The sequence below is a fragment of the Protomyctophum parallelum genome, assembly GCF_964188405.1.
Source record: "Protomyctophum parallelum genome assembly, chromosome: 2".
In the NCBI taxonomy this organism is placed as follows: domain Eukaryota; kingdom Metazoa; phylum Chordata; class Actinopteri; order Myctophiformes; family Myctophidae; genus Protomyctophum; species Protomyctophum parallelum.
Genome location: NC_139699.1, coordinates 59,163,303 through 59,191,146, shown reverse-complemented (window position 1 = coordinate 59,191,146; position 27,844 = coordinate 59,163,303). Strand labels below are relative to the sequence as shown.

The 27,844-nt window shown below is 42.8% G+C and overlaps 2 protein-coding genes across 2 annotated transcripts; both read right to left on the bottom strand.

The window, feature by feature from the left end:
* Positions 1-99: 99 nt before the first annotated feature.
* Positions 100-16,101, bottom strand: cnsta (consortin, connexin sorting protein a). Its single transcript, XM_083760068.1, has 12 exons — positions 16,061-16,101; positions 12,442-12,756; positions 11,421-12,118; positions 10,005-10,035; positions 9,199-9,285; positions 9,017-9,098; positions 8,581-8,602; positions 8,204-8,282; positions 5,020-5,447; positions 4,397-4,534; positions 4,122-4,272; positions 100-3,766 (listed from the first exon to the last, which is right to left on the bottom strand). The coding sequence occupies exons 2-12, from the start codon at positions 12,728-12,730 to the stop codon at positions 3,570-3,572; spliced, it is 2,202 nt and encodes a 733-aa protein (XP_083616194.1). The 5' UTR covers positions 12,731-12,756; positions 16,061-16,101; the 3' UTR covers positions 100-3,569.
* An 880-nt stretch (positions 16,102-16,981) lies between these two features.
* Positions 16,982-27,770, bottom strand: tfb2m (transcription factor B2, mitochondrial). Its single transcript, XM_083759445.1, has 11 exons — positions 27,636-27,770; positions 26,811-27,122; positions 25,434-25,617; positions 24,313-24,404; positions 23,298-23,454; positions 22,974-23,122; positions 21,716-21,805; positions 21,123-21,185; positions 20,597-20,739; positions 17,496-18,897; positions 16,982-17,278 (listed from the first exon to the last, which is right to left on the bottom strand). Exons 2-10 carry the CDS (start codon positions 27,066-27,068, stop codon positions 18,693-18,695), a joined length of 1,341 nt encoding a protein of 446 aa, XP_083615571.1. The 5' UTR covers positions 27,069-27,122; positions 27,636-27,770; the 3' UTR covers positions 16,982-17,278; positions 17,496-18,692.
* Positions 27,771-27,844: the final 74 nt, after the last annotated feature.

The window sequence follows — 27,844 nt, the reverse complement described above, 5'->3', positions numbered from 1 at the left end:
AGCATATAATATAAGAACAGAACTTGACGAGTCAGCATATAATATAAGAACAGAACAGAACTTCATGAGTCAGCATTCTTAAATAATGGAGTGACGCAATTGTTTGTTGACGGCTTTAACAACAGATTATCAGAATACATCACATCCTTGTCAAATGCTTTCAAAACAAAGTGAAAGTATTCATGAAAATATTAAATATAAGATGGAATTGCCAAAATATGGATTCACAAAATAACTGAGTCTTTGCATACATTCATTTCAGTTGATTTACGATGAAAAATCAAAATGAATGAAATTATATTAAGCTTGATGATGTCAGAGGGGTTAACTTACAAATGCCTTATCTTGATGTTGATGAGAATACGGTAATAGTACAGATTCATCATTTGCACGTTTCTAATCATTATTAAGAAGAATGGCAGGGAATTCATGAAAATATCCACAACCTATATATGTGACAGAGAAAATCACATTTCAAAATAAATCACCTTAATAAGAATACAGGATGAGAAAATAAAATCCTACGATGACAAACATTGTCCAATAATCTTCATATTTTTAAACCCTATCGTTATCATTATCTGAACCAGTCAGAGAACAAGTGCAAATAAAAAGGATAAAAAGAGGAATAGACCAGAAACAATGTTTACCTTTCTTTACCAGGTGTTCATCCAGTTTCATAATTAAATGTAAAGGTGAGCCCAACCTTTTTCACTCACTCAAAATGTCTTAGAAATAAAAGATTTTCCAATAAACTACTGTAGTTTCTACTGTAAACTTTGTACACAAAAAATATATTAGATTGAGATCTGCTTTAAATGTAGGTTGAGATTAAAATTAAGGGGTAAAGATCAGTGAAACATTTCTTCCTATGCTACAGTTCTTAAGACAAGTACTCAAATTGTGCAGTTAAGTCAATTAACAGCCTACATAAGACTACAGGACAAACAGTCACAGATATAAACACAATGAACACTAGTATTGATAAAAATACACTAAAAGTTTGAATAAAGACTTTTGTATCCGAAGGTCAAATAAAAGAACATTTCTTTTTGTGTTTTGTCTTAAAGTACAGTATTTACAGTATACGTGTAGTCCGCCGTTGTGCGACAACTTCCTGCTAATATTCAAAGTGTCTGAAATCACTGACTACTCTCTACTCCCTACACAGGGAGTCCTATGGGTGTAAGCACACTTGGGATTCCATGCGCGGCCAAAAGCCGCTCGTTGCAGGCGTCTCTTCCGGGTTTTTAGACAGCTGGTGGATGGAAATGAAGCTCCACCCACGCGGCAGAATACCGCGTCGGCCAGATTCCCGGAAGGTGCTTGCCGCCGCGGCCTTCTGCTGCGAGGGCGGAGCTTAATTTCCATCCACCAGCTGTCTAAAAACCCGGAAGAGACGCCTGCAGCTCGCGGCTTTTGGCATCTTGGTGACGCTGAAGTGTGTCTGCCCTGTATGTATGACACTATATTGAGCTCATCATCAGAAAACCACTCGGAGGGTCATCGTAAATGACCTCATTGCTGTCGCACAGTTAAAACGTGCCAGATCAACATTTCTTTCACAACGTAATGCATGATGTATGTAGGTTTTGTGATGGTGCCCATCGGCTGTGCCATACTTTTCAGGATGCGTTGTGGGATAAAATGAGTCCACTATGTGTATAACAATGATCACTAACAAATACAGTATACAGTGAGTAGGGACTCAGAGTGATTTCAGACACAGTCCATATCTCAACATGATATACAGATGCATATTGCGCCATTGCATATTGTGGCAGTGGGTGTGGGGTTTTTTGGCGGCAAGGTTTTGGTTCAGCATAAACACCTGTAGTCAATTGAACCGATTGTCTGTCAATCAGCCCTATACTATACATGGTTGGTCTTGTATCCGTCTCATGAACTCATGTTGAACTGGCAGCCGCTTCTACTTTCCATGCTACTATTACTATTCCTGAGAACTGCAGCCAAGTAAGAGGTTACCAATGGGAAACCATCACTGGCCAACTTCTATTGGTTTCCTATGTCTGTGTGAGGTGCCATGCCACACCATTCAACAAATGGGGCAGGGAGGTGAGGGGAGGCAACCACGCCCACTTAGGAGACCATTTTGTGTACCATTTCGAACTAGTGGCGTGGTGTGGGATTGGCTTATCTTGGTATATTAAGGATCTTTGATGTCACACGCACGCACACAGAATCAGAAATATAAGCAAAAATTATAATAATGAAAAAAACATCCTGCATTGAGTTTCCCGGTGGAAGGAAGTACCATGATATTGTTTTCTTTCTTTTGCTACTCACCAAAACAAAGGCGGGTTGTGTCATTAGAAAGCCTACTTTCCTTAGTGGTATAGCACACACACGTGTACTTTTTGGCTAGAAAGGGATTTTTCTTTTTCACTGGACGAAAAATATTGTCTATGAGGGTTTTCTCTGGGCAATATCGGTAGAGGGTGCAGCGGAGTAACTAAAAGTATTTTTTTCCCCCGGTGGAAAAACAATCCCCTTTTGGCCAAAAAGTACCGTTTATACGTGTGGTGGCGGGCCCAGAGTGCTTCCACTAGTAGACTTTCTAATGACACAACCCGCCTTTGTTTTGGTGAGTTATTTTTATTTACGCTAAAGACGAGAGGCTGGTCTGCATTCACGCGAGCGGCGGAAGTCATCGGTAACATAGCTCTAAATGCAACGCATTAGAGCTATGGACCAGAGCTATAGGTCTCTGCAGTGGTGGGTGAGTGTTTGACCAGTCTTTGCCCCCCAGATGCCCCAGAAGATACATTTTATCATATGACAGAGTCACTATTTGATTTGATTATTACAAAAATGTAAGCAACATTTAAGACATGATTTGTTCCTTCTAAAAAACACACATTAAGATTTAAAAATATCAATGATAAAATCACCCGCGCTTGCAGTGCTGACTGACTGCTGTATACTATATATATATATATATATATATATATATATAAATATAAATAGCCTCTGAATGTAGTGACTGATGATGATGATGATGATGATGAAGATGATGCTCAGTTCAGTCATGATTGCCCCCAAACCAGTGTGAAATATCTTCCTTGTTCGGGAGTGTGTGATTGTGCGCGTTTCTGGGTCAGACAATAACAGCCCTTCTCTCCTCTTCTTGAGGGAGAGGTCAGCTAGACGGAGGTCTGGGCCCCTACTGACCGAAGACCAGTAAGAAACAGTAAGAATAACAAATCATCAGCATCGCCTCTCATTAAAACCTCTGTACCGTTGACTTATTTAGGCAGCATGTCAGCCAATCAAGACTTCTAAATTCCCTATAGTCCAAGCAGGCAGAAATAGGTATTTAGAGACCGGAGGCCTTCCAGTGGCTCCCCAAGTCTAAACTGACCCTGAGCCAGTTGTGAAGTAGATTTAAACTGACCCTGAGCCCCGTTGTGAACCAGTGCTGCAACTGGCTGAAGTAGATCTAAACTGACCCTGAGCCAGTTGTGAACCAGTGCCGCAACTGGCTGAAGTGGATCTAAACTGACCCTGAGCCAGTTGTGAACCAGTGCTTGCAACTGGCCGAAGTAGATCTAAACTGACCCTGAGCCAGTTGTGAACCAGTGCTGCAACTGGCTGAAGTAGAAGTCCGTGTTTCTGGAGAAGTCCTGGCAGACTGAAGAGTGGGTGTCGCCCAGAGCGCAGTAGAGGGCGGTGCCTCCCACACTGATCACCACGGTAACAAAGCACAGCAGGAAGAGCAACAGACACGAGTCTCCGCCCCCAACATCTGGAGAGAACCAGGGAAAGAAATTATTAATAATAATACGGTACAGTATGTGGATGGACTGAATACAACAGTTAGTTTCCGGTCAATTAATTTGATTGGACAAGAGGAATTGCATGGGTGCTGATGTACTGTACAAAAGCAATGGCATTTATTTATTTATAACTCCACTAGCTGGCGGTCATTAGCCCGAGTATAGAGCGTCGCAGTCAAGGCCCGTTTCATGACGACGTGAGACCCAGAAGTGAAGTAAATATTAAATGTGATGTGATCATCTCCCTTTCCTTTCCCAGACTGGTACTCGGAATACATAAACGTGGAAAAATACAATAAATATAAATGGTTTTGTAGGACATACTGTACTCGCCATGCTCAAAGCAATCGTCGGGGACATTAAAGTGGACTCTTCTCTTGGCGGGTGTGGGGTGTGACTGTGTGGACACGCAGACGTCTTCTACACGCACAATCCTTTTCTTCAAGATGGAGATCAGTCCAGAGGCAGGAGACATCTGGAGGGAAAGACATACACCACATGAGCATGTGCTGTACCTACTACCTACCGCACGCACGCACACACATACACACACACACACACACACACACACACACACACACGCACGCACGCACACACACCTGTTCTATAGTGATGAGTTTAGCCATGTCGTCTAAGGAGGAAGATTCTCTGATGAGGTTCATGTTCTCTACTCCGTTGCACTCCTCCTCCTCCTCCTCCTCCTCCTCCTCACCACCACCACAGTCCTCTTCATCACGCTGTTCAATGAGGTGACAGTTCAATCAGTCACCTCAACATTCTGTTCATACAAAGTGGAATCTAATGATTGTGTTGTGGGCCAGGTGATGTTCTCAGGCTAGCTGTGTCGATACCCTCTGGGTTTTTTACTACTGCGTGCTACAAGTGCATACTAGCGCCCGCTCAGGACATGTATGCAAACGTACCGCTAGTATACCACCCCCCCCCCCCCCTTCCCAATCCCCTTGCCGATTGATTTCTCCCACCCATTCTCACTCTCCCACCCTACCTGCCCCCACCCCCCCCCCCCCACACACAAACTCCCTCTCCTCTCTCTTGCTGTCTAGCTCTGGTCTGATATCAAAGACAACAGAAACCCCTGCCATCGGGCTTGACCAGTCCATATATTATATAAAATCTGCGTGGCCACCACGGACAAAATACAGACCCCTCCCACCAAAAACCAAAAACCTGAACTTTATAGTAAACACCACATCAGATGTACCTGGGTCTGCCCGCGGTGGTCATCCACAGGCAGGACATTCTCGGAGACCGTCGTTTGTTGGGTGGGGGCAGATCCGAGATCAGCGGAGGAGTCCAACCCGGCCTTCTGCTTCTCCTCATAGTCCACCTCCACGGCCTCCTCTAGTCTCTCTCCGTCGACCTCCGTCGTTCCCCCTTCTCCACTCTGCGGTTCTTCTTCTTTGCGTGTGGACGGGTCCATTTCCCCGCGGGCGGGGTGGTCTTCTACAGAGGTGGTGGCGGCGTGCCCCCCCGCCGCGCCCACTTGTTGGCTCTCCAGCACGCGGGTCAACTGGTTCCCATGTTCCTCTGTGTCCCTGTTCGTGTCCTCCTCTGTGAAGGATCCGACCGCTCGGCTGCTCTCGGAGTCCGAGTCTGTGTGTGTCTCCGCCGGTTCTACCGCTCCTCTAGCTGGACCGGGAGAGAGAAGCAGGGAGACAGAGACACACATTAGATAGACCTGAGGAAGATTCTATAAATGTCTTCTAAATCGTTTTCTGAAAAATCATATTTATATGTTTCTACGTCAGTGGTGCTCAACGACCCCCAGAATTATCTGTATTTGGCCTGCGGACCTCCATCTGATAATATGTTGTTCCAGGGACCCCACAGAAGCAAAAAACGTTCGCTCTGAAAGAATACACATTTTCACGATTAATTGCTCGTAGTGTAGCACTCAGTGCCATGCTATGAGCTTGTAGATCTGCTATTTTTCAATAGCTAAAGTATAACATAATGCTTTAAACACCAACAGGGGTTCCCGTCCAGAATGGGTTAATGCCAACTCACCACCTCTGAGCTTACTGTACACCACTCTAACATGATGCCATGAGAACTTTAACCACTAGATGGTGCCGTGCGAGTGAAATGTTTGTGGCTGCAAGAGTCAATACACTGACACGAAACAAGACAGGAACGCCCAAAAACGTCACATCCGGTTTTTTACCCTGGGCAGAATTTTCTATGGCTGCCTTTCCAATCCTTAATCACATACGGACAAACATCTATGCCGATAATATCTAACTTGCGGAGGTAACGTGCCTTGTCCACGGGCAACAGATCTTTCAACGTATGGCGTTGCAAATACGTTTGATAATCACTACTCTGAGCAATATTGTTTTGGAAATGCCGCAAATTGCATTGCAGTGCACGAGAGCAAATCACAACTTACCCTGGGGGTGGTGACTCCGCCCTGAATACGCGTTTTCGTGTCAGTGTATACGTTTATTTTTATTTTTTATAACTTTGTTTATTGGTTTTTTTCACAGAAGCATTATTTAAATACAGAGTAATAAATGGTGGCCAAGAGTCAATACTTTTCAAGCTGTTCTCCGGAACTTAATGCATAGATCAGAGGCGGCCTTATATATGTTTCAATCAAAAAATAGAAGTAGTAGTAGTAGTAATATTGCATTGCATCGCAGCCTTCCAATCAGCCTTGTCAATTATTCAGCCTCATCCTGTACGTCCACTTATCACTAGTTGGCAGCAGCTAATAATCACTGCAGGTACTCCACCTGTCATGTCACGTTGACCTGTGTTGTTGTAATTGTTGTTGTAATTGTTCCCACACCCAGTGTGTGCACTCACTGCACTAGCAGCGCTGACAGTTGCGATTGCATCATTGTATAGCCTTAGCCTATGCTGCCTTCCAGTTATACCTTAAAGTAAAACATTGTTTAATCAAGCTGCTTTTGTGTATTTTTCTACTTGGCTGTGTATGCTGTTTTTATTTATTTATATTAATTATTAAAATGATGACGTCATGAACGGGGCCTCCCGATCCTTAAGGCCGCCCCTGGCATAGATTTGTCGCTTGGATGAGTCTGTGAATAGCATCGTCGCCAGTATAAGTAACCCTGTGAAGAGTTGCACTAGAAACTCCTCTAGCCTTAGGAGACATTGGCTTACAAGCCTGTCACAAATGCCTGTCATACATGTTATTGCATGTGTATATATGTAAATGTGTTTTTTTGTTGTTTTTCTATGGACCCTGAATCTGGAATAAAGGCATTCATTCGTTCATTCATTTACCAGTAATGGTAGATGACGACTGAAGAGAACATACAGGTGTTTCTTCTGGAGGTCAGATGCACCTTTTACTACAGCCAGGAGGAGCTGCCAAGATATCAACTTCTGATAAATTAATAATTAATGTAGGCTACTACATTAATTAGTAGTAGTCTAGCTAGTAGACTAGGGCATTAGCTAGTAGTCTAGGGCATATCTACTAGTCTTAATATTAGTAGTCTAGGGCATATCTACCAGTCTTAATATTAGTAGTCTAGGGCAGTGGTTCCCAAACTGTGGTGCGTGCACCCCTTGTGGTGCGTGGGCGCCTTCTAAAGGGTGCGTGACATGAAAAGGCTAATGGTGGTGGTGTTTTATTTTAAATATATTAACATATTATGCCAATATATGGCAAGTATATGCAGAATATAGCCTATGCTGCATATTATGCCATATTCAGGTTCATATTAGGTGCATATACAGTATGTGGAAAAAGGAAATAAATCTCTATATAGTTTATGCAATTTATATTTCCATGTGGGGGCACCGTCAGCTAGGTCGGGAGGTAACAGGGGGTGCATGGCCAAAAAGGTTTGGGAACCGCTGGTCTAGGGCATATCTACTAGACTTTATATTTGGTAGTTAGGATATGTTTACTTGTCTTTATATTTAGTAGTCATTCTAGGCCAACAAGAACCTGCTTGAAATATTCCAGTCACAGATAGACCTGAAGACATGATCTGAACTTTACATACAGTGTGCATACAGTGGGCCCTCTCTCAGTGTACTGGATGATATCACTAACTTACTGTATATAAACGGTATATATTATATAACATTATGACACAACATAACACACACTAGGGCTTTCACTTCTAGTGATTTTTACTAGTTGACTAGTCGACTAGTTGTTCAACTACTTTTCACTATTTGTACATTTAAAAACTGTGTACATTGGTGACTAAAATCTAGCATTCTAGCTGATCTTGAGGCCTAGAAAAACAGTCAACTAGTAGTAGTACCAACAAGGTCAAGGTAGTGGATTTACTAGTGAATCCACTAGTAACTTACTAGCGACTAGTTGAACAGTCGACTAGTTGCTTAAAGCCCTAACACACACACTCATATACCCATGAGTCATCCACACATCCAGTCACCTGGTATCCACGTAGACGACAGACCACAGAGTCGATCCTGCTCAGCTGTAGACAGATTTCTGAAGTCCAAAGATGCACACTGCGCACACACACACACACACACACACACACACACGCACACACTTCACTTTTCTGCCCTCACATTTTACATAGTATTTGAATGCATTTGTGTGTTTTATGTATTGTTTTATTGTTATTGTTTATTGTTGACTGCCGGTGTGCCGAAGACAAATTTCAATTTTATGTAAATGTAAGGACAATATCGCCATACAGAGTACAGACAGACTATACAGAGTACACACGCATACATGCATATTATCAACAGATGAACCCTGACTCTAGTCTATACCAGGGTTCAGAACAGAGGGATGACTTACCAAAATGTGTCCTGCAGAAGGTCTGTGAGACAGAGAGAGAGAGAGGAAGGAAGTCAGTCAGACAGACAGACAGACAGACGGGAGAGACAGAAAGACGAGTGTCTTCAGTAAATGAAGGTGAAGGCTTGGTGTCAGAGGCTGAGCTACAATCTAATATTAGACAGAACAGATTTCCCTGGCTATTACACTGTCTAAGAGAGTGTCAGCGCATGTGTGTGTGTGTTCTTAGCAGTATCATGTCTCAGATGTCTGAAAGTGCAGCAGTAAGGAGACATATGTTTACACTATTATGCACGCACACACACACACACACACACACACACACACACACACACACTCACTCACTCACACACACACTCACACACTCACACACTCACACACTCACACACACACACACACACACACACACACACACACACACACACACACGACTGACCGTTCGTGTGTCTGACAGATGTGTGTGAGGACGTTCAACTGCTGGGAAGACTGGTCTGAAACCAGTGTTCTACAACGACTCTCTGAGACAGACAGACAAGAGGGAAAGAGAGAAAAAAATAATTAATGTGACACCTGCAGTGTGTGTGATTGTGTGTGTGTGTGTGTGCATGTGCGTCTTACCCCAGTGTCCCTGCAGTGTGTTAATGTTGTCTATTATCCTCTGGTGATAGAGTCTCTCCAGGTGAATACAACACGACGCACTCTGGTCTGAAGGTCAAAGTTAAGGAACATGTATGCTATTAGGGTTGGGCGGCGGGCCAGTGAAATGCACAAACCAGTTTACTGAATCATACTGGTGATAAACATTTGTTCCCGCTAGGTGGCGCACAAACACAATGCAGTTTCTCCTGAAGGTTCAAGGTTCAGCTTGAACCTTGAACCTGGACGCTGCTTTGAGAAGGTAAATCACATCTAGCCCATCGATCATGCAGAGGTGTCGCTTGACAAAAATAACAGAAAGGTCAGGAGGACGGATGAGTGATTTTCTTGCCCTGGTCCGTCCTCCGTCGTACAGTATAAACAACCTAGGCTGAATATATACGGGGAAGCTTTACATGAATCCGCAATAACCTATACATCATCATCATCAGGTATTTGTTTTGTTACCGTCATGTTTAGTTCAAGATGGCAACAACGGTAGTCAACTTGCCTGCAACGTGTCACCAAGTTATACCACCACTTTACTCCACTGCTCGCTCCATTTGCAGTCACTGTGCTTTCTTGTATAATATCCACGGCCCATAAGAGTTCGGGTCCCCGTTTTATTATCGTCTGTTTATCATGTGTATAATACCCTGGAGTGAACCCTTGAGTACTCAGTGCTGATCAGGAGCAGAGAAACGCTTTGACATGTACGTTCTGTGTGCATGGCCCTGATTTTTGCCAACACAAATGCTGTATAACTGGTTTGCACAATTAAAGGATACAATCTTCCTGGAGGGCAAAGGCCTCAGCAATCTGTGGAGAAGGCCAAATAAAAGGGAAAGAGTGAGAGGGAGAAAAAACTTGATTCAAACAAACAGAATAGCAGAGTAACAAAGCCTCAAGCAGAACTCACCCTACCTCTCTTTCCAGCACCTGACTGTATCGTCATTCAGCTAACTACAAACTCTAACAACCCTGAGTACAAGAGAGAGAGGAGAGCAGAAGTGCTCATTTTCTCTCTCTCTCTCTCTCTCCTCTTTTCCTTCCAACAATTCACATTGTAAGAATGTTTGTAAATTAAGGTCTATTCCGTCTGTCTGTCTCTCTGTCTAACTTCAATCATTGAGGAACTTTCATGTTAAACGTACCTGTTCTCTCATGTAGCAACAAGACAGAAATGGAGACAGAGAGGGCAACAGAGAGAAAGAGAGAGATAGATAGAGAGAGAGCACCCTAGCCTTAGGAGACATGATTTCCCCCCCCCCATTTAATGAGCCGAGTAAATAAGAGGGAGTTGATTATGGTGAAACTATACAAGGAAGTAGGTCAGAGGCTTAACATGCTTATCAGTATCATATCATTAACAACATTGAACGTTCAAACACTTATATGAACGCTTGTAATATGAAAGTCTTGTTGGTCAGCTGGTCAACTTAGCTATCTTTAATAATGTCGAGTCGGACTTGTGGTGTCGAAAATGCATATAACACTATGGTATTGATACATTTACTGAAGCCTACTAGTAAGTAGATGATACTTAACACTCTAATTACCACCTGTTCCTCATTGACAAACTCATTAGAGACTGCCGACTCATGTAAACCTATTTAAAACTGTGTTAGTGTGTGAGTTAACTATAGAATAGAGTCCATTTAAGGAATGACCATCTCTTGTTACTCCTGAAACTCTGTACACTCCTGAAAGTATAAAAGATGTGTGTGACGTGTGTGTGTGTGTGTGTGTGTGTGTGTGTTCTCTCTCCGGTTTGATGACATATACAATAAAGGAATGGAGTTTGAATCCTGCATCTTCTTAATTTGTTTACTTACTTATAGTAACATCGAAAGCTGCCATCACAGACTCGTTATTATGGTGAGAATTTAAATGACAATGGTTGAAAATTTATCTGGGCTTCTCTCCCTGAGAGAAGCCGCTATCGTTAGCTAGTAATGTTACACTAAACTAACTTATGATTGCTAACCAACTTAGCCTATGCTAAATATAAACATACATTATGTGGCAGTATGCTCAGCTACCGTAGCATGACACTAACTATCTGACTGACTGGCTGAATGACCTTTTGGTTGACTGACTGACCTTTTGACTGACTGACTGAAGCCCTGAATATGACTCTTGACACCCCCCTGCTGCAACATGGCAACAACACCAATGTAAAAGACAACTATTTGAGTGTCCACCTGGTGAAGGTATTGAGGAAGATGGATGTCATCTCCTATCTGTCCCAGCCGCTGCAGAGAGGCCAGTAGAGCAGAGCTGGGGATGGTCCCTGTAGTGGCGGTGGGGACAGTGATAGAGATGGGCCCAGAGGTGGAGGTAGTGTCCCGTCTGCTAATAGGAGCACTGAGCCCTGTGGTGCAGTCGGCTGTTTTCGATGAACCCGGCCCCATGGCCGAAGTGCAGGAGCTTCCAGAACCACAGGGAACGTCTGTAGAAAAGTTGACGGCGGAGCCGATGGTTCCGATGCACGCAGGCCCACTCATGCAGGCCGACCCGGCAGCAGACGGCGTTGTTAATGTAGAGTTAATAGGCCCAGTGACGCAGGTGGATCCTGTAGTGGTTATAGTTAAAGTGGAGTCAATAGGCCTGGTGATGCAGGTAGGAGTATCCACCTCCAGTTCACAAGGGTTCTGTGCCACTGGACTGATGCGATATGCGGCCCCAAGAGTGACGACTGGTGTGACTGGGCATGTCGGTTCTGGACTTATCCCAGCGCTAATGGGATTTGTATGTTCAAGACTGGCTGTTGGCATGTCTTGAGAAGGAGGCTCTGGAGTGTTGCCAGAGCTGATGGGATCTGGGGTTTCCAGGCTGGCCACAGACATTGGCTCTGGACTGGTCCCTGGGCTGATGGGATATGGAGTTTCCAGCAGACTGCCTACAGTCAGGAGGCATCCGTATCATGGAGAGATAAATAGGGGGATAGGTACAGAGAAGAAGAGATAAAGACAGGTGGAGGAGGGGGGAGAGAGAGAGAGAGAGTCAGAAACTATTTAATTATGAAACACACCTGTGGGTACAAAACCATGTCTACATATCTGTGTTGTTTGATCTCTCTGTTCCAAAATGTTTTACTTTTGATATTTTTGACTCAAAAGTTAATAATCTCTTTGGGGCAGCCTACGGAGTTCTGACCATTCCCACCAAGTTCCCAGACCCAGATTATCTGGTAAATCCTGCGTGTATGTGTATGTGTTATACCATTTTCAGAGTAGGAGTCGTTTGTGCATGTGTCCAGGGACTGGCGGCTGATCAGGCTCGACTCGTCCGACGTGTCCTCCTCCTTCATCATCTCGTCATTCTCTTCATCCTCCTCTCCTTTAATGCCTCTGTATCCCTCCTCCCCGATGTCCTCCTCTTCCTCTGCATTGTTGTTGAGGGAGATGAGTTCACGTGGGCCCGGGGTCGGAGAGTGTGTGTGTGACTCATTCAGGTTCGGATCGGGCTGATTATCACGGAGTTCAGCCCCATCCCCCTGACCCTCTGACATCACTGGCCCCTCCTTCTCACACTGACCTAAAAAAGACCAGATTAAGTGGAAGCTAAGATTATAGAAAATATGCCACACACACACAACAATAAATAAGCGAAGTGCCATATGATCAATCAGTATCTCGTCTGTTTAGTGTGCCGACAACCCATCACAAAGCGACACGTCGATCAGAGCGTTCAGATGAAATCATTGATCTCGCTCTCCCTTCCTCTCTTGTCTTGTCTGACATCACAACCAAAAAAAATGTTGCCTTGCCTATCAACGGCGTTAATGCTGACGCTAGGCATGTCCATATTTGGAATCCTTTTCACATGCAAAAACAAATGTGTGACTCCCTGATGGAAGACAAACCATAACGAGGAATGAAAAGATAATGGTCAATCATGAAATTACATTTTAAATTAAAATGTAAGACTTAGAAGTAAACTCTGCAGTGACAACAAAGCTAAAGAAATAAGTAAACCAATAAAAACAAAACATTTGTTTTTATACTGGTACCAGTAGAGACGTAATACTACTGACCAAATGACCAGAACATCATTCAACATGTATGAATGAAAGGACGTATGGATCAGATACTGAGTCCTAGTACCTTGTTCCATCAGTCTCCACCCTATACCTCTGACCTCTCAGCAAATAGGTCACCCCTGCCCTGCAGACACACCTTTCTCTAAACCTGAAAACCGAAAAATTCTAAAGAAATGGGAGAAAACAAGTGCGGGAGGGAGTGAGTGATAGGGAGATATAGTGATAGGGAGATATAGTGTATATAGCAGGAACAGAGTTGAGAGTTAAAAAAGACAGAACAAGTCCCACATCATTCCTGAGTTGGGTGCAGCCCCTGAAGCTTGTTCACATTTAAAAACCAGTTTCAACATATAAAACCACGGATGCTGAATAACAGCATATCAAAATAAGAGACCTGCTCCACAACACCTGCTCAGAATTGGACAACATTGTGAATAACAGCAGCAGCATACTGGAACTGTATTTCACCAAACAATTAGGAATCAAACAGTACCAGCAGGTGGAAACCTCTACACTCCAATAGTCTCCCTATAAACACCTCCAGTACCAGCAGGTGGAAACCTCTACACTCCAATAGTCTCCCTATAAACACCTCCAGTACCAGGAGGTGGAAACCTCTACACCCCAATAGTCTCCCTAGATACAAGTACCTGTATGACAAAACAAACTGTATGAGTCACTCACAGGCTGGTCACATTAAGTCTGAGACCCTCTTGGAGCTAGGCCAATTTTATGTGCATATACTATAATATTTTATCTTGGCGTTCAGCTCTGCTACATTTTTCTCCCTGCTCGGCACAATTAAACACCATCATTAAACATTAAGAGCAGGGCGATAGATAGATAGAGCCCATCGGCGGTGACTGAACTAACTCCGCAAGCTGTGTATCATTTATTATACTAGCATCTGTGATTTCTAAATATGCCGGTATATTAAATAGCACCTTGCATTTAACGGCATACCACCCAGCAGCACACAATGAAACTATTTGCCAGTGTTGCCTCAAACTCACTTTTATGACACAAATGTATTATTCAAAATAGAGTCTAGTTTGTGCAGTCCATCCTGCCTCCATCGGGTCAATCAGGAATATAACATCCTTCTCTCTACTGGATAGATAATCAGGTAATGCATCAAAATCACTCCAATGAGAAGATTATGCCAGTCTTACAGGATTCAAATGTGATTAAATACTTCTATGCTGTATACAGTATGTATATGTATCTCCTACCAGTGATACCACACAAGATGTACAACAAAGCTAAATGTTGTTTTCTGTCAACCTCTGTCCCAATGGAGGCCAGAGACAACACAAACGACTCCATGTAGCTTATGCAAGAGCAACCGTTGGATTACATGGTCCCAAAGGGGTGTGTGTGTGTGTGTGTGTGTGTGTGTGTTAAATCAACCTCTATATTGTTTTCACTCATGGTCATCCATCCTCTCTGTCTACTCTGTGACAGTCAGTGTGTGTGTGTGTGTGTGTGTGTGTGTGTGTGTGTGTGTGTTGCCTCCTCTGTAGGGGAGCATGATGAATAATGAAAGGCTATAAAAGACCCACAGGGAGAGTGAAACAGTCAAACAGAGTAGACACAGGAGGCAGGCAGCCAGCCACACAATCACACGAAATAAAACGGTAGAGAACAGAGTGATATCACCCGTCTGTCCTTCTGAACCAAAGTCTCTCTCTATCTCACACACACACACACACACACACACACACACACACACACACACACACACACACACACACACACACACACACACACACACACACACACACACACACAGCTCTAGCCATGGTTCATGACTCTCGACTCTCGTATTCATACGAGTCATGAAGTAACTGCATCCTGTTTTTGGCGCTCGCTGCATTTACAAAATTTCCGTATATATAAACATTCGGAATTCAAATATAAAGTACTCACAATTTGTCCCACGGGTGTTAGTTAGTTGCTGCTCCAGCGATTAGAATTTCTGCATCCCGCGTTGTTTAATAAAAAGCATTTTTATCCGAGCTGTTATTTTGCTATTGGCTTTCAACTACGCGCCCCTATCGGTCGGGGAGGAGGGTGGCACTCGGTGTGTTCGATATAGGTACGCTGACCGCCCTGCCAATACAGACTAATAGGCGAGTGCGCTCCCGGTGTGCAACTGTGAATTTCCCAAACGAACCCCGTTTGAAAAAAGTAGCCGGGGAGCTCGGATAAAAATGCTTTTTATTAAAGAACGCGGGACGCAGCAATTATAATCGCTGGCGCTGCTACTAACTAACACCCGTGGGACACTTTGTGAGTACTTTATATTTGAAATATGAATGTTTATATATACGGAAATCTTGTAAATGCAGCGAGCGCCAAAAACAGGGCTAAATTTCTGCATTACTGTCATGATAATCATCATGGCAGTCATGTTTCAGGGCTAACACAGCTCGTGAGCTGTCAAATCTCTGAGCTAGCCACCTAGGCTAACTAACTAGCGGTTTAATTCAGCTTTACTAGCCTAGTCGCTTATATTATATAACATGTGCTGCTTTTATTGTCTCCGATAGTTAATTGACAGTTACACCAATTCACACCAAAGGCCTACGTAGTAGAGGAAAAAGGTACCATGATTGGTGTAGCTAACGTTAGCTAGCCTGCTGCAGTGAAGGTTCCACAGACTCGTTCCTATGAATTAACGTAACACACAAGCATGTATACACACACACACACACACACACACACACACACACACACACACACTCACGTATACTTTCACATTATAAAACAGCGAGATAAAACAACCAAACAACTTACCGTTGAATTCCGGGGTCTTCTTGTATAGTAGCTGACACTTTACTCCGACCGACCTGGGTCGACTATACTGTAACTGTACTGTACTGTCTGCTGGTGTTGTGATAATAACAGCTGGATGGACCTGCTCTGCTCTCTGCTCTGCAGGGGGCAGGTTGTTGTCGCCGCCTAGCGGCTGTTTGAAGAAACGATCATCAATGTCACTAATAGTCCTGATCGATGACTCGAACTGATGTCCTCCTATGACCTATCATATATTTAATTTATATTAATATTATATCATATGACAGATAACCGTCTTGTGATCCAAGGCTAATAATCACTCAAACGTATTCATTATCAATCTGAAACAAACCAGCCATGGATCCCCTATATAACTTTTGGTCCTATAGAGTTCATGTATTACAAAATGTAATCACGGCCATTCTGGGCTAGCTAGGGACCCCCCCGCACAAAATGTGTGTTACATCATAATATATATATTTAAATATTTTTCTGTTTTTGAAAACAGAAGCAACAGAACTATAGAAGCTCAGTGTGTCACATAGTGACATGTTGTGAGCTTTGTTCTTGCTTAATGTGTGTATAACCACATCATGAGGCATTAATTCATCACTATCACTCTTATTTTTAGGGCCTACTCTTTAAATAGAAAATATATTTATTTAATTTTTCCTATGATACAGGTTTCCTGGTCTATTTCACACGTTAAGCAGTTTGTTGAACATCGAGAATACTAAGTTATTTTTGCAACACTCTTCGTGAGTGGACAAATCCAACTACTCTATTTCAGGTCACTATTAGGCATTAGCTTATATCATTTCATTCAGCACACCTTAGATTGCTGAACCACGGACAGACTTTCAGAACCAAAATCCTCAATTTGTATCGCACTACAAAAATTACAATATAATCGACATTGGAGACATCTCAACATAATTTATTTCAGAATCTTTTTTTCTCTCCATATTGCAGGTTCATGTCATGAACCCATTTACAGTAGCCTGGGGGCAGCATTCCATTTGGGGTTTATGATCTGGTCAAGAGCAGATGGTAACTTCCATCATGTTGTAGTCAATGATTTGTAGTCATCTGGCAGGAAACCACAAGGCAGACTCATAAAGTACCCACAATACTTCCCGCGATCATCATTTTAGGGCCTACCCAATAAAATCATTGATGAGTAGTTTAGCTGATTTTTATGTGTGTATATTCCAGAGACTTTTTTTTTTTTTTTTTAGATATTTTTTTTGCGGCTTACGCCTTTTATTGATTTTTTAAGGGACAGATAGTAGGCTGACAGGAAACGGGAGAGAGATGGGGGGATGACATGCGGTAAAGGCCGTGTCGGGTTCGGGAGTCGAACCCGCGGCACACCGCGACTGGATCACCAGTCCGGTGCCCAGACCGTTACGCTACGGCCTGGGCCTCCAGAGACTTATTTAGTGTCTGTATACCTTCGTTGTCCCAGGGGGAAATTCTATTTTATTGGATAGGCCCTAAAATTCCGATCATGGAGAATTATCCTGTTCACATTTTGGAACACAGACCAGGCTTTACCTCCGAGGTGGAAAGCCTGGTGACGCGAGGTTACATTTATAGTAAGACATGAATATTTGGGCACATTATGAAAGGCATGACATAGTCCAACCATCCTGGCTGTCAGACACGCTAAAAAGAGTAGATTGTCTCCCACTAACAGCTACAGTCCTCCAAACAAAGCATGTTGTTTACATACATTCATTACATAAAAGGATACAAGCCAATAAGACAAGTAATGAAAAACCCTAAATCATTTGATTCAGTTGAATCCAATTCTTTACTGCATGCATGATGCATTTGCAGCTCTGTCTCCAAGAGAACTGTTGGAAAAACCTCCAATATTGAGTAACCCCAGGGACTTCAACAATATGCTGAATTAACAAAGCTACTGTACAGTATTTCTTTTCCCCTTTTTCTTTGATGTTGCAAGAAAGATGTATGTAGCGCTGCTCTGCGGTGACATGGGCATAAGGGCTACGCTTGCCCTTTGTCTAAGACAAATTTCTTCCTCGGGAGACAAATACAGAACCTTGAACCTTGAACATTTGTTTCTTCCATTTCAGACACAACTAAGAAGTCATTTAGCTGAACTTAAACATTTTCATTCAATAGCCAATCTGAAAACAAACCTTTTTATGCAATTAATTTACTTAAACATGTATATATGCAGTGTGAAGTAGAAAACAAGTAAAGTTCCAGAAAGCAACTGTTGTCTGGCAACCAAACATACTGAGACGGTTCCGTTGATTAGTTTATTCCACGTTGATTTTCTTCTGCCCGTTACTGTGTGTACATGGACATGCGAGTATACTGTCTCTCGATGATTCGTATATTTGACATGTAATTGTGTGTCTCTGCTTCTAGACCCAGCCATCGTGTGCACTGTATGATCTACAGGTGTAGATCCTACACCCAGATCTCTCTCTTTAGTGTATGTATGCAGGTTCTAGACACAGCCATATGTGTGTGTGTGTGTGTGTGTGTGTGTGTGTGTGTGTGCACTGTAGGTTCTAGACCAAGTCACATATACACAGAGTACTCTCTGTGTATGTATGCAGGGCCCAGACACCAGTCCTCACTCTCTCTGTAGGTTCTAGAGCCATCTTCCATGTTCTGGAGTCAGTTTATCTGTAATAGCATTCTCCTCTTCATAAAGCCAGCTGTCTTTAAACTCCGAGCTCTTCTCCATCAGCTCGAACAGTCTGCGGTACTCGTCTGGAAACACCTGCCCAGTCAGTATGTCCTCTTGCATATCCATCTCTGATAACATTTTGCTGCCACTGTCTGGAGACCATTGACTAAAAGAACACGAGACAGAAAGAAAAGTAGAGAAGAGACAGGAGAACGTAATGTTAGCTGGAAACTGTGAGGGAAAAAAACAACACCACAAAATGAGACGTTTAAACAGTGTCTCCATTTAATAAGAGTAATCCATTTAGACTAGAGGCTATTGGGTAAAGCTGCACAGAAGTTTTCATACTACATCAACATGTGTGTTGGTGGCCCCAAGTGTCAGCAAGACGTAACGGATTGACTTGCTTCACTGGACGGATCTTACAGAATTTTAATTGTTCAACACTTGTTTTGCTTAAATATGTTGCATAATGTGTCAAACAGCAACACATTATTGGTAAAGAGAACTAAAACCACAATTGCACACAAAACCACACAATCTTTGGTCTGTGCTAAACAGTTTATACAGTAGGTGTTTTTGAGTGGTGCAGCCACTAGTATGTACCGTATGTATGTTTGTCTGTTTAGAGTACCAACAGTGTGTGTGACAAAGTGGCTGAGCTTCACACTGTGCACAGGTGCATGATGGGAAGCTGAGCTTTTAGCAGCTATTACGTGATTTCGGGTGTGACAGTACAGTATAGGGGGGCAGTACTTAGTTCAGACTAGTCATTGGTCCGACAAACGACAACCTACCTCAAACCCTAAAGGCTCATACATAGTCTGGATTTTCGGTGGTTAGGTGACCACCGAACTACAACATGACGTCACGAGCCGCGGTGAAGAGCAAACCACCGCCACCGCTCCAACCCTTCTCTCTGTTTTTACTCACCACCGCTCACCTCACCACCGAAAAACCAGACTATGAATAGGCCTTAACCTAACCATAACCGCAAGCATGAGAGCAGCGCATGTTCGAGGGGTTCCCGCATGTCGGACTAATGCTCTGTGCGGATCCCGTAGTAGTACAGTACAGTACAGTACAGTACAGTAGAGGGACCCCCTGGGACGTGGGGCGGCTCGCCGGAACCAGGCCGGCACCCTGGGCGCATTACTGTGGGTCTGGAAGTTCCGGGGACACCACTCACTTCACACGGGTGTGTAAAATTGTTTACGGCTAAAATGACCTGTTCATGAACAGTGCACTGCTGTGCTTTACAAGTCCGTATTCACACATTATTATTATTATTATTCAACACTGATAGTATGAACAAAGTGTCTGCATAAACTATATGGACATAGTTTCCTGTGGATAATTTTCATATTATGGACAAAACGACAGTTTCCTCTGAATAATATACAGGTACAGCATGTATTCATTCGGCGCATATACAAAGCAAATATTGGGAGATTAATTTGGTAACTGTACTAAAAAATTAGTATGTGTTCTTAGTCACCGTTACTGGTGACTGGAAACACCAAACCTGCCCGTGGGATTATAGGAGCCAAATCGTTTGGAAAAATAAGAAAGTATTTCTTTTTTTACTATGTGGCCATGGGGTTGCGCTGTTGGGCGCAGGTATACAAAGTGCTACGTAGGTTCACTGTCATTTTGTGCTTTGAAAGCCGTTTGTTTTATCAAGATTTACTTTATCGATACTATTCTAATTATGACTAAATAAGGCAATCGATGCGAGATATAGTAGGCATATACGGGTGTCGTGTCAATACAAATAATATACAAAAGAGGCATTTAGTGGCCAGCATATGAGACTAAGCCATATAGATGATTTAGCAAATATATAAATATATATATAGTCTTACTTTAGTTTGTTGATGAGCCTAGCTTTCCTCTTGGCCATAACCTGTTTGACCATGACGAGCAGAGTCGAGGCGTTGGAAGGATTCAAACCAGAGGAGAACAGATCAGCTTTGGGACACAGATGGACCAGACACATGTGGTCGAGCTATGAAGAGACGGGAGGAGACCAATGAGGGGAAAGGAGGAGAGATAGGATGTTAAATATGCTCTTCAGTCTTTCACTATTGAACTCAGAATTATCCCTAATCTCCGACGGTCATCGATCCCACTAATATGCCCCCTTGTTTTTTCTTGTGTGTGTGTGTATATGTGTATATGTATATATATATATATGTGTGTGTGTGTGTGTGTGTTTGTCTCTTGTATGTAGTGGTAAGCTTACTTTACTGTCATTTGATGTCTTGTATTGTTGTATTGTTGTTGTATTGTATTGTCTTGTATTTCACAAAAAATATCTAAATAAAGTATGCAAAGAAAAAGAAGCTCTTCAGTTTAGAATGGCTTTACAGTGATCGCGTTCTGACTTACTTTGCCTTTCTTCTTCTTAAGTGTCAAACTCTGTTTGGACGTCACAAACGACTCCATGGGCTCCTGGATATAAACACAATAGGTCAAGTAACATGAATTATAAATGTTAGCACAACAAAGAGGTAGGAGCGCACACCAGTGGTGGGGAGGGTGCTGACCGCAGGAGAAAAAACTTGAAACAAGGAAAAGAGGCCACACAGCTCGCAGCTTCTTCAGGCCCCGAAGAAGGCATCCTGTTTACCGAAACGTCGGTTCAATAAAAGGTTTCTTGCATCGTCACTTACGAGCTGTGCGGCCTCTTTTCCTTTTTTTCAAGCCCATCTAGTCAAGAAATGGAACTTCTAATTAAGGAACTGGTCCAAAAGTGACTCACTAAAAACTTGGTTCAAAACAAATCTTTACATTACAGATCATCTTCACATTACTGGCCAATAAATTACATAATCTTCACATTACAAAATACAAATGCATTTGCCGTCTAGAACTCTTTACTGGTAATCATCGTCATTGTTTAAAGTGACATTTTTTATGACATTACTACTGGTCATGTTTTGTGAAATTACTGAACACCCCATTTGATCTTCGACAGTTACCTTGTGCAGTAACGTGACATCCCAGGCCATCTGGCACAAGACACTGAAGTTTCTGTATTGCCTCATATCGCCTGGCCTTGACATCATCTTCTGTAATAATGATATTCATGGTGTTGATAGACAGACAGACAGACAGACAGACATGTTTGTCAACTTTGTACAGACAGATTTCTGTAGAATAGATTTCTACCTGTGGCACATTCTTCATCGCCAAGGCAATGAGTCTGCTCAGCACCATGCCTGAGAGTCATCTCCAAGCTTGACTACCGCAACCTACTCCTTGCTGGCCTACTGAAATGTTCAGTGGGCCAGCAAGTTCAGTCTTGTACGGACTACGGACCACATAGGATCTGATGCGCGACAGCTAGTCCCCGGTTCAACAGACCAGTTTATACCCCGGGTTATAAATTAGACTAGCCCAGAATATATACAGAATATACAGGCTGCGCGAGTGCGTGGACACAGCTTTTTTTTTATGTTTCTGCTCCCATGATAATGAATGCACCCATATTCTCACTGGCCATTTTTCCCCCCGCTCCAGGTGGGAGGCATACTATCATCCGACAGAGCATTGCTCCAAAGGAGCAATGCTCCGAGGTGCGCTGCGGGTCGGGAGAGGGTTGCGGTTAGGTTTAGGTGTCTGCCCCGGGGGAGGTTAGGGTTAGGGTGAGGGAGGAGGTAGGTTGTCGTTCGGACCAATGCTCCGTCGGATGAAAGTACTGCACTCCTCCAGGTGGTAGTTTATTTTATTCATTTTCCGTCTCATTGAAACACATTGCAAATGTAAATCACGCTGCATATTAGCCTGTTTAGATTCTACAAATGCCTTCTAAATCCTGAAAGTTTTCTGAAAAACCCATGTTTTTATGTCAGTGGTTCTCAAAAGATTCCATGTCAAGGACCGCCAGAATTATCTGTAATTGGCCACCGACCCCCATCAGAAAATATGTTGTTCCAGGGACCTCCCCAGTAGCAAAGAATTTAGTTAAGAATGTTCACTCTGAAATAATATATATTAAAAGATTCGCTCCACATTTTCACAATTTTTCAAAAATAGCAGATTTACATGCTCGTAGCACGGCACTCGGTGAGCTTGTAGATCTGCTATTTTTTAATAGCTAAAGCATAACATAATGCTTAAAACACCAAAAAGGGTTCCCGCCCAAAATGGGTTAGGAGCATCGGATGAAAATAAATGCCTACGTTGAAAGTTGTACATTGACAGATAGATGGACGGTATAAGGCAGATAGTTCTTACCAGATATTCACTCTCGCTCATGAAGAGGAAGAGTTCTATTCTTCCATATCTGTAGACAGAGATACGTTCAAACAGAGAGTACACCAACTTCAACAGCGGGGCTCGTTCCCGCACCTGTGGCAATATACCCACCACCTTCACTGGGGCGTCTGCACGCACACACGCACGCACACACACGCAAACACACACACACACACACACACACACAAAGTCACTTTTCTTATTCCTGCACAATTTCAAATTTGTGTCCATTTGTGCTGTCTGCCTCCAGTTTGCTGGTGTGTGTGTGTGTGTGTGTGTGTGTGTGTGTTTTCTATGTCTCACCTTCAGTCCAGTTGGCTTCTGATATACCCAGATCAGTAAAGAGTTTATCAGCGGTCGTGACAGAAGGTGTCATGTATCCTGCACCACTGAAGGTATCCAATCTAAAGAAATTACAATGAACTACTTCTAACTGGCCATCAAGACGCCCCTCCAACTCCTGAACAAGACACAGACACACACATTTATAAGATATTATAGTTTTCAACCAATGCTGAACCACACACATTCCTATCATCACAACACGCATTTATAGGGTTTATTACAACATACAGAGTTTGGGTTAAGGCTGGACAATGGGTAGGAATAGGCCGTTATATATTCAGTGTTACCCCTATATGCATTATTGTGTGGCAGGCTGCAAAAATGGGAACTGAACTGAACCCGTGGATAATTGTACCAGTCCCAACGGACTCGAGACACATCCTAAATTACTGGACCCGGTCGGAAACGGACTGTACATACGAGGACCCGGAGCTCATTTAACCCATTCTGACCGGGCACCCATTTTGGTGTCAGCATCATGTTATGCTTTAGCTATTTAAAAATAGCAGATCTACAAGCTCATATCGCGCCACCGAGTGGCGCGATACGAGCTTGTAGGTCTGCTATTTTTGAAAAAAATCGAAGAACGACTGACATTTTTAGAATCTGATCTCAGGTCAGAATGGGTTCATCAGACCAGTGTGTGTCCGGTGGAAACCTCATATGAATCTGATCTCTGACATCGCCGACCGGGAGACCGGATACACACAGCGTAAGTAACATTTGTAACATTTGTTGAACGAGCGAAAGTCCTGGCAGTACGAGGTGAATTAATAAAATTATCCTGGCGGGTAATGGGTTTAAAACCGAAGGTTAAAGAGATTAATAAAATAATAATAAAAACGTTGTCGGGTCTAGGAATAGACGAAAAAAGGCAAATAACCGCAAAACAAACGAGGGGAAACACTGATATGTGTCTTGAGGTGTCTTGCTTATTGCTACCATTTACCTGTAGGGCCATTGTGATTCTTACCTGTAGGTAAGGTAGGTAGCACTTGTCATTTTCCAGAGCCACCAGCCTCTGAGCTCCAGCTTTCAACAAAGTTCGAGTCAACACTCCTGGTCCTAAGACAAAAAACACCAGGGCACATTAAATGCTGGAGGAAAATTAGCACTGATATCCAATCACTCCACTTGCCATTTGTGCCCATGGACCCATGTGCAAATATCTATGACGTAATCAATGCAAGATGTTTTCTTTATTCATCACTAGTCTATAAAATAGATGATACGTGACTTTTCTTATCACTTATACACTGACAATCAGTTTCATACAGTACTTTTTTATACTTCTTTTATCATTTACATTATATCCATGTTATAATAATAATAATAACCAGAATCATACTGCACCATAATTCTATTAGATCTATTATAATCATGCAATAACTATATAACTATTATATAACTAACCATAGTTTGTGTCAAATAGCTTATAAGCACATACACAGAGATTAAAATAGGGTGCATTTTGCATCCCAAAACGCGGTTTATAGTTAACCCATTCTGACTGGGCACCCATTTTGGTGTCAGCATCATGTTATGCTTTAGCTATTTAAAAATAGCAGATCTACAAGCTCATATCGCGCCACCGAGTGGCGCGATACGAGCTTGTAGGTCTGCTATTTTTGAAAATCGAAGAGCGACTGACATTTTTAGAATCTGATCTCAGGTCAGAATGGGTTCATCAGACCAGTGTGTCCGGCGGAAACCTTGTATGAATCTGATCTCAGGTCAGAATGGGTTAAGGGACACAATAAAACAATAACCTCTGCATCCACAGGATGCACTACTGTACTGTTTTTTATTCTAGTTCATTTTGCTAGCTTTAGTTAAAATAATCATTTCTTCTTCTGTTTTCTACATGAATATAACCATATAAAATTAAATTGGAGTTAAATGCTGCAATTTGTAAAAATGGCAAAATATGACTCCTAACGTTGTTAAGTGGGACTCATAAAATGTCCCTGGGACTCATCTAAAAGACCATCCCTGCATCCCGGGACTCATTACGGTACATTGGAAACCTATTTACATCACTGCATACACACACACAAGTTATAACACATATAAATGTAACAAACACACACAGACCTGGATTGCATTCGAAGATGGCTGTTTCCAGATCAGGACCTAGGTGTTGCGTTACCAGCTCGGCCAGGGCTGGATCAACTATGTAGTGTCTGAAGGAGTTGGTGGGCTTAACCTGAGGAACATTCTCTGCATCTGCGCTGACATCCAGAAAGTCATACCTGGACGACTCTGTTAATGGACGACTCTGAGTTTGACCCACGTACAACACACACACACACACACACACACACTTGAAGACTAGAAGACATGACCGCAAATGTCACAGAATGTCTGACCATTACAAACATATGAATATTAACCCATTCTGACCGGGCACTCATTTTGGTGTTGGCATCATGTTATGCTTTAGCTATTGAAAAATAGCAGATCTACAAGCTCATATCGCGCCACCGAGTGGCGCGATATGAGCTTGTAGGTCTGCTATTTTTGAAAAATCAAAGACACTTTTAGAATCTGATCTCAGGTCAGAATGGGTTAATAATGAAACTGTCAGGATGTAATAGACATTTTTAGAATCTGATCTCAGGTCAGAATGGGTTAAACCATGAATGCACATGCATACACGTGCAGTCTACACAGACAGCCACCACACTACATTACACACTACCTATCTGTAAGCAACTCTAATTCTGAGGACCCCAGGACTGATCCTCCAAAGAAATGTCATTAATTCTATCTGATTGTATTAAACAACGTTAAACTCACCAACATTGCAGCTGTCGGAAATCTTAAATTACAATAGAAATCACTATCTGCAAAGATTTTGTTTAATAAAAATCTGTAGACAATCAAATTCAGTGCAGGTGATAATTTGTGTTCGCGTTTGGAACCCATTTCAAAATTGCACATAATGCAGGAGACAGCAGAAGGACGTTGCGTTATTAAAAACGAGCACTTCCAAACGCCAACACTTAGAAAAAGTATCACCTGCACGTAATTTATTGACATAAAGTAGCTCATAACATTGCAGATAGAAAGAGGATTATACAGTACAGCGTACAGCTGCAATGTTAGTGAGTTTAACGTTGTTTAATACAATCAGATGTATGGACTGTCAATGGTTGGTGTTGCAACTCTAGATTTGAGAAATTAAAAATAGAATTTATAGGTGCTTGCGGCTAAAGCGTTATTCATAGTCTGGAGTCTTTCGGTGGTGAGGTGACCACCGAACTACAACGTGACGCCACAGAGCCACGGTGAAGAGCAAACCACCGCTCTCCCCAGCCCTTCTCTCTGTTTTTACTCACCACCGCTCCACTCCGGTGGTCACCTCACCACCGGAGCGGTGGTCACCTCACCACCAAAGATCCAGACTGCGAATAGGCCTTAATTCTCCACAAACCAGCGGAGTAGTGGCATCATATCCTACAGACTGACCTGTAAGGCCGACAGGTTTCTCTGCGTCAGTGTTGATGAAGGGGAAGTCCTCTCAGCCAGAGGTTTTTGCGAGGGTGGGGACCAAGTGGGCCCCGAAGATCGAGCGTCACTGTGGGCTCTTCTCTGGGGCATGAGGACACAGGGTCCAGAGGGTACTTTAGGGGCCAACACTGCTCGAATACAGGGTCTACTGCTGTGTGTGTGGCAGCAGACAGAGCGCAATGCCAACACCACCACTTTACACATCTGAGTGGACATGATGGACGGATGGAGGGACAGATGGACGGACTGTGATGGAAAGGTGGTCAGTGCCTGGAGCAAAAAATAATGATAATAATTAATTGACATGCACAGTAAGGCCATTACAATAATTGACAATTTCAATAAAACTAGCCAGCCAGGTAACTAGTTTATAGTGTACAGTAAAATCACAGTAAATGTACACATACAGATAGCTTAGCTACTACGATAATACATGTTTTTTTGGTGGTAACATTGCAGCCAATGTAAAAAATTATAAATCATAGAATACACGTGCGTAACAGCGAACATAATTATGAGTTATGCGTGCGTTGCGCATGCAGTATATAACTTACAATAACATGGATCAAAAACTCAGTGAAAACAAATGACTCGCATATACACGACGATGTTCTGTTTTTAAGCGAATTATTAGTATTACCTTTCTGTTATTATGGTAAATATGATTCCCATCAGATAGGTGCCTATATAGCTGTTAAAGCTAACGTTACATGATCACGATCAACTCAACTCAACTGACACATGATGCAACTTCAGGTTTCAAATCGCAGTGAGGAAACTAACCTTTGTTCGAAACTCGATTGTGTCGCTAGTCACATCGCAGATGTGTTTAGTTTAGACGTGGTTAATACTGTCTGTGACATTGAAAAACACGCTGCCTGTTGACCCTCCACAGTGAGTTCACATACCAGACGCGACTCGCGCTTGCTGCGTAAATTCAGGCGCACGTGGATGATGTCATTGTTTACCATAGTGACGAGTGCATAGAGTAT

What these genes read in the sequence shown, in the direction of transcription:
- cnsta (XM_083760068.1), bottom strand. Translation starts at nt 12,730, where the DNA reads ATGTCAGAGGGTCAGGGGGATGGGGCTGAACTCCGTGATAATCAGCCC. An exon ending in TTCCTCAATACCTTCACCAG is followed by an intron (nt 10,036 to 11,420) that starts GTGGACACTCAA and finishes CCTTCTCCACAG; the next exon opens with ATTGCTGAGGCCTTTGCCCT. An exon ending in CACACTGCAGGGACACTGGG is followed by an intron (nt 9,099 to 9,198) that starts GTAAGACGCACA and finishes TGTCTGTCTCAG; the next exon opens with AGAGTCGTTGTAGAACACTG.
- tfb2m (XM_083759445.1), bottom strand. Translation starts at nt 27,068, where the DNA reads ATGTCCACTCAGATGTGTAAAGTGGTGGTGTTGGCATTGCGCTCTGTC. An exon ending in GCTACCTACCTTACCTACAG is followed by an intron (nt 23,455 to 24,312) that starts GTAAGAATCACA and finishes TGTCTTGTTCAG; the next exon opens with GAGTTGGAGGGGCGTCTTGA. An exon ending in AGGCTCATCAACAAACTAAA is followed by an intron (nt 18,898 to 20,596) that starts GTAAGACTATAT and finishes GTGTTCTTTTAG; the next exon opens with TCAATGGTCTCCAGACAGTG.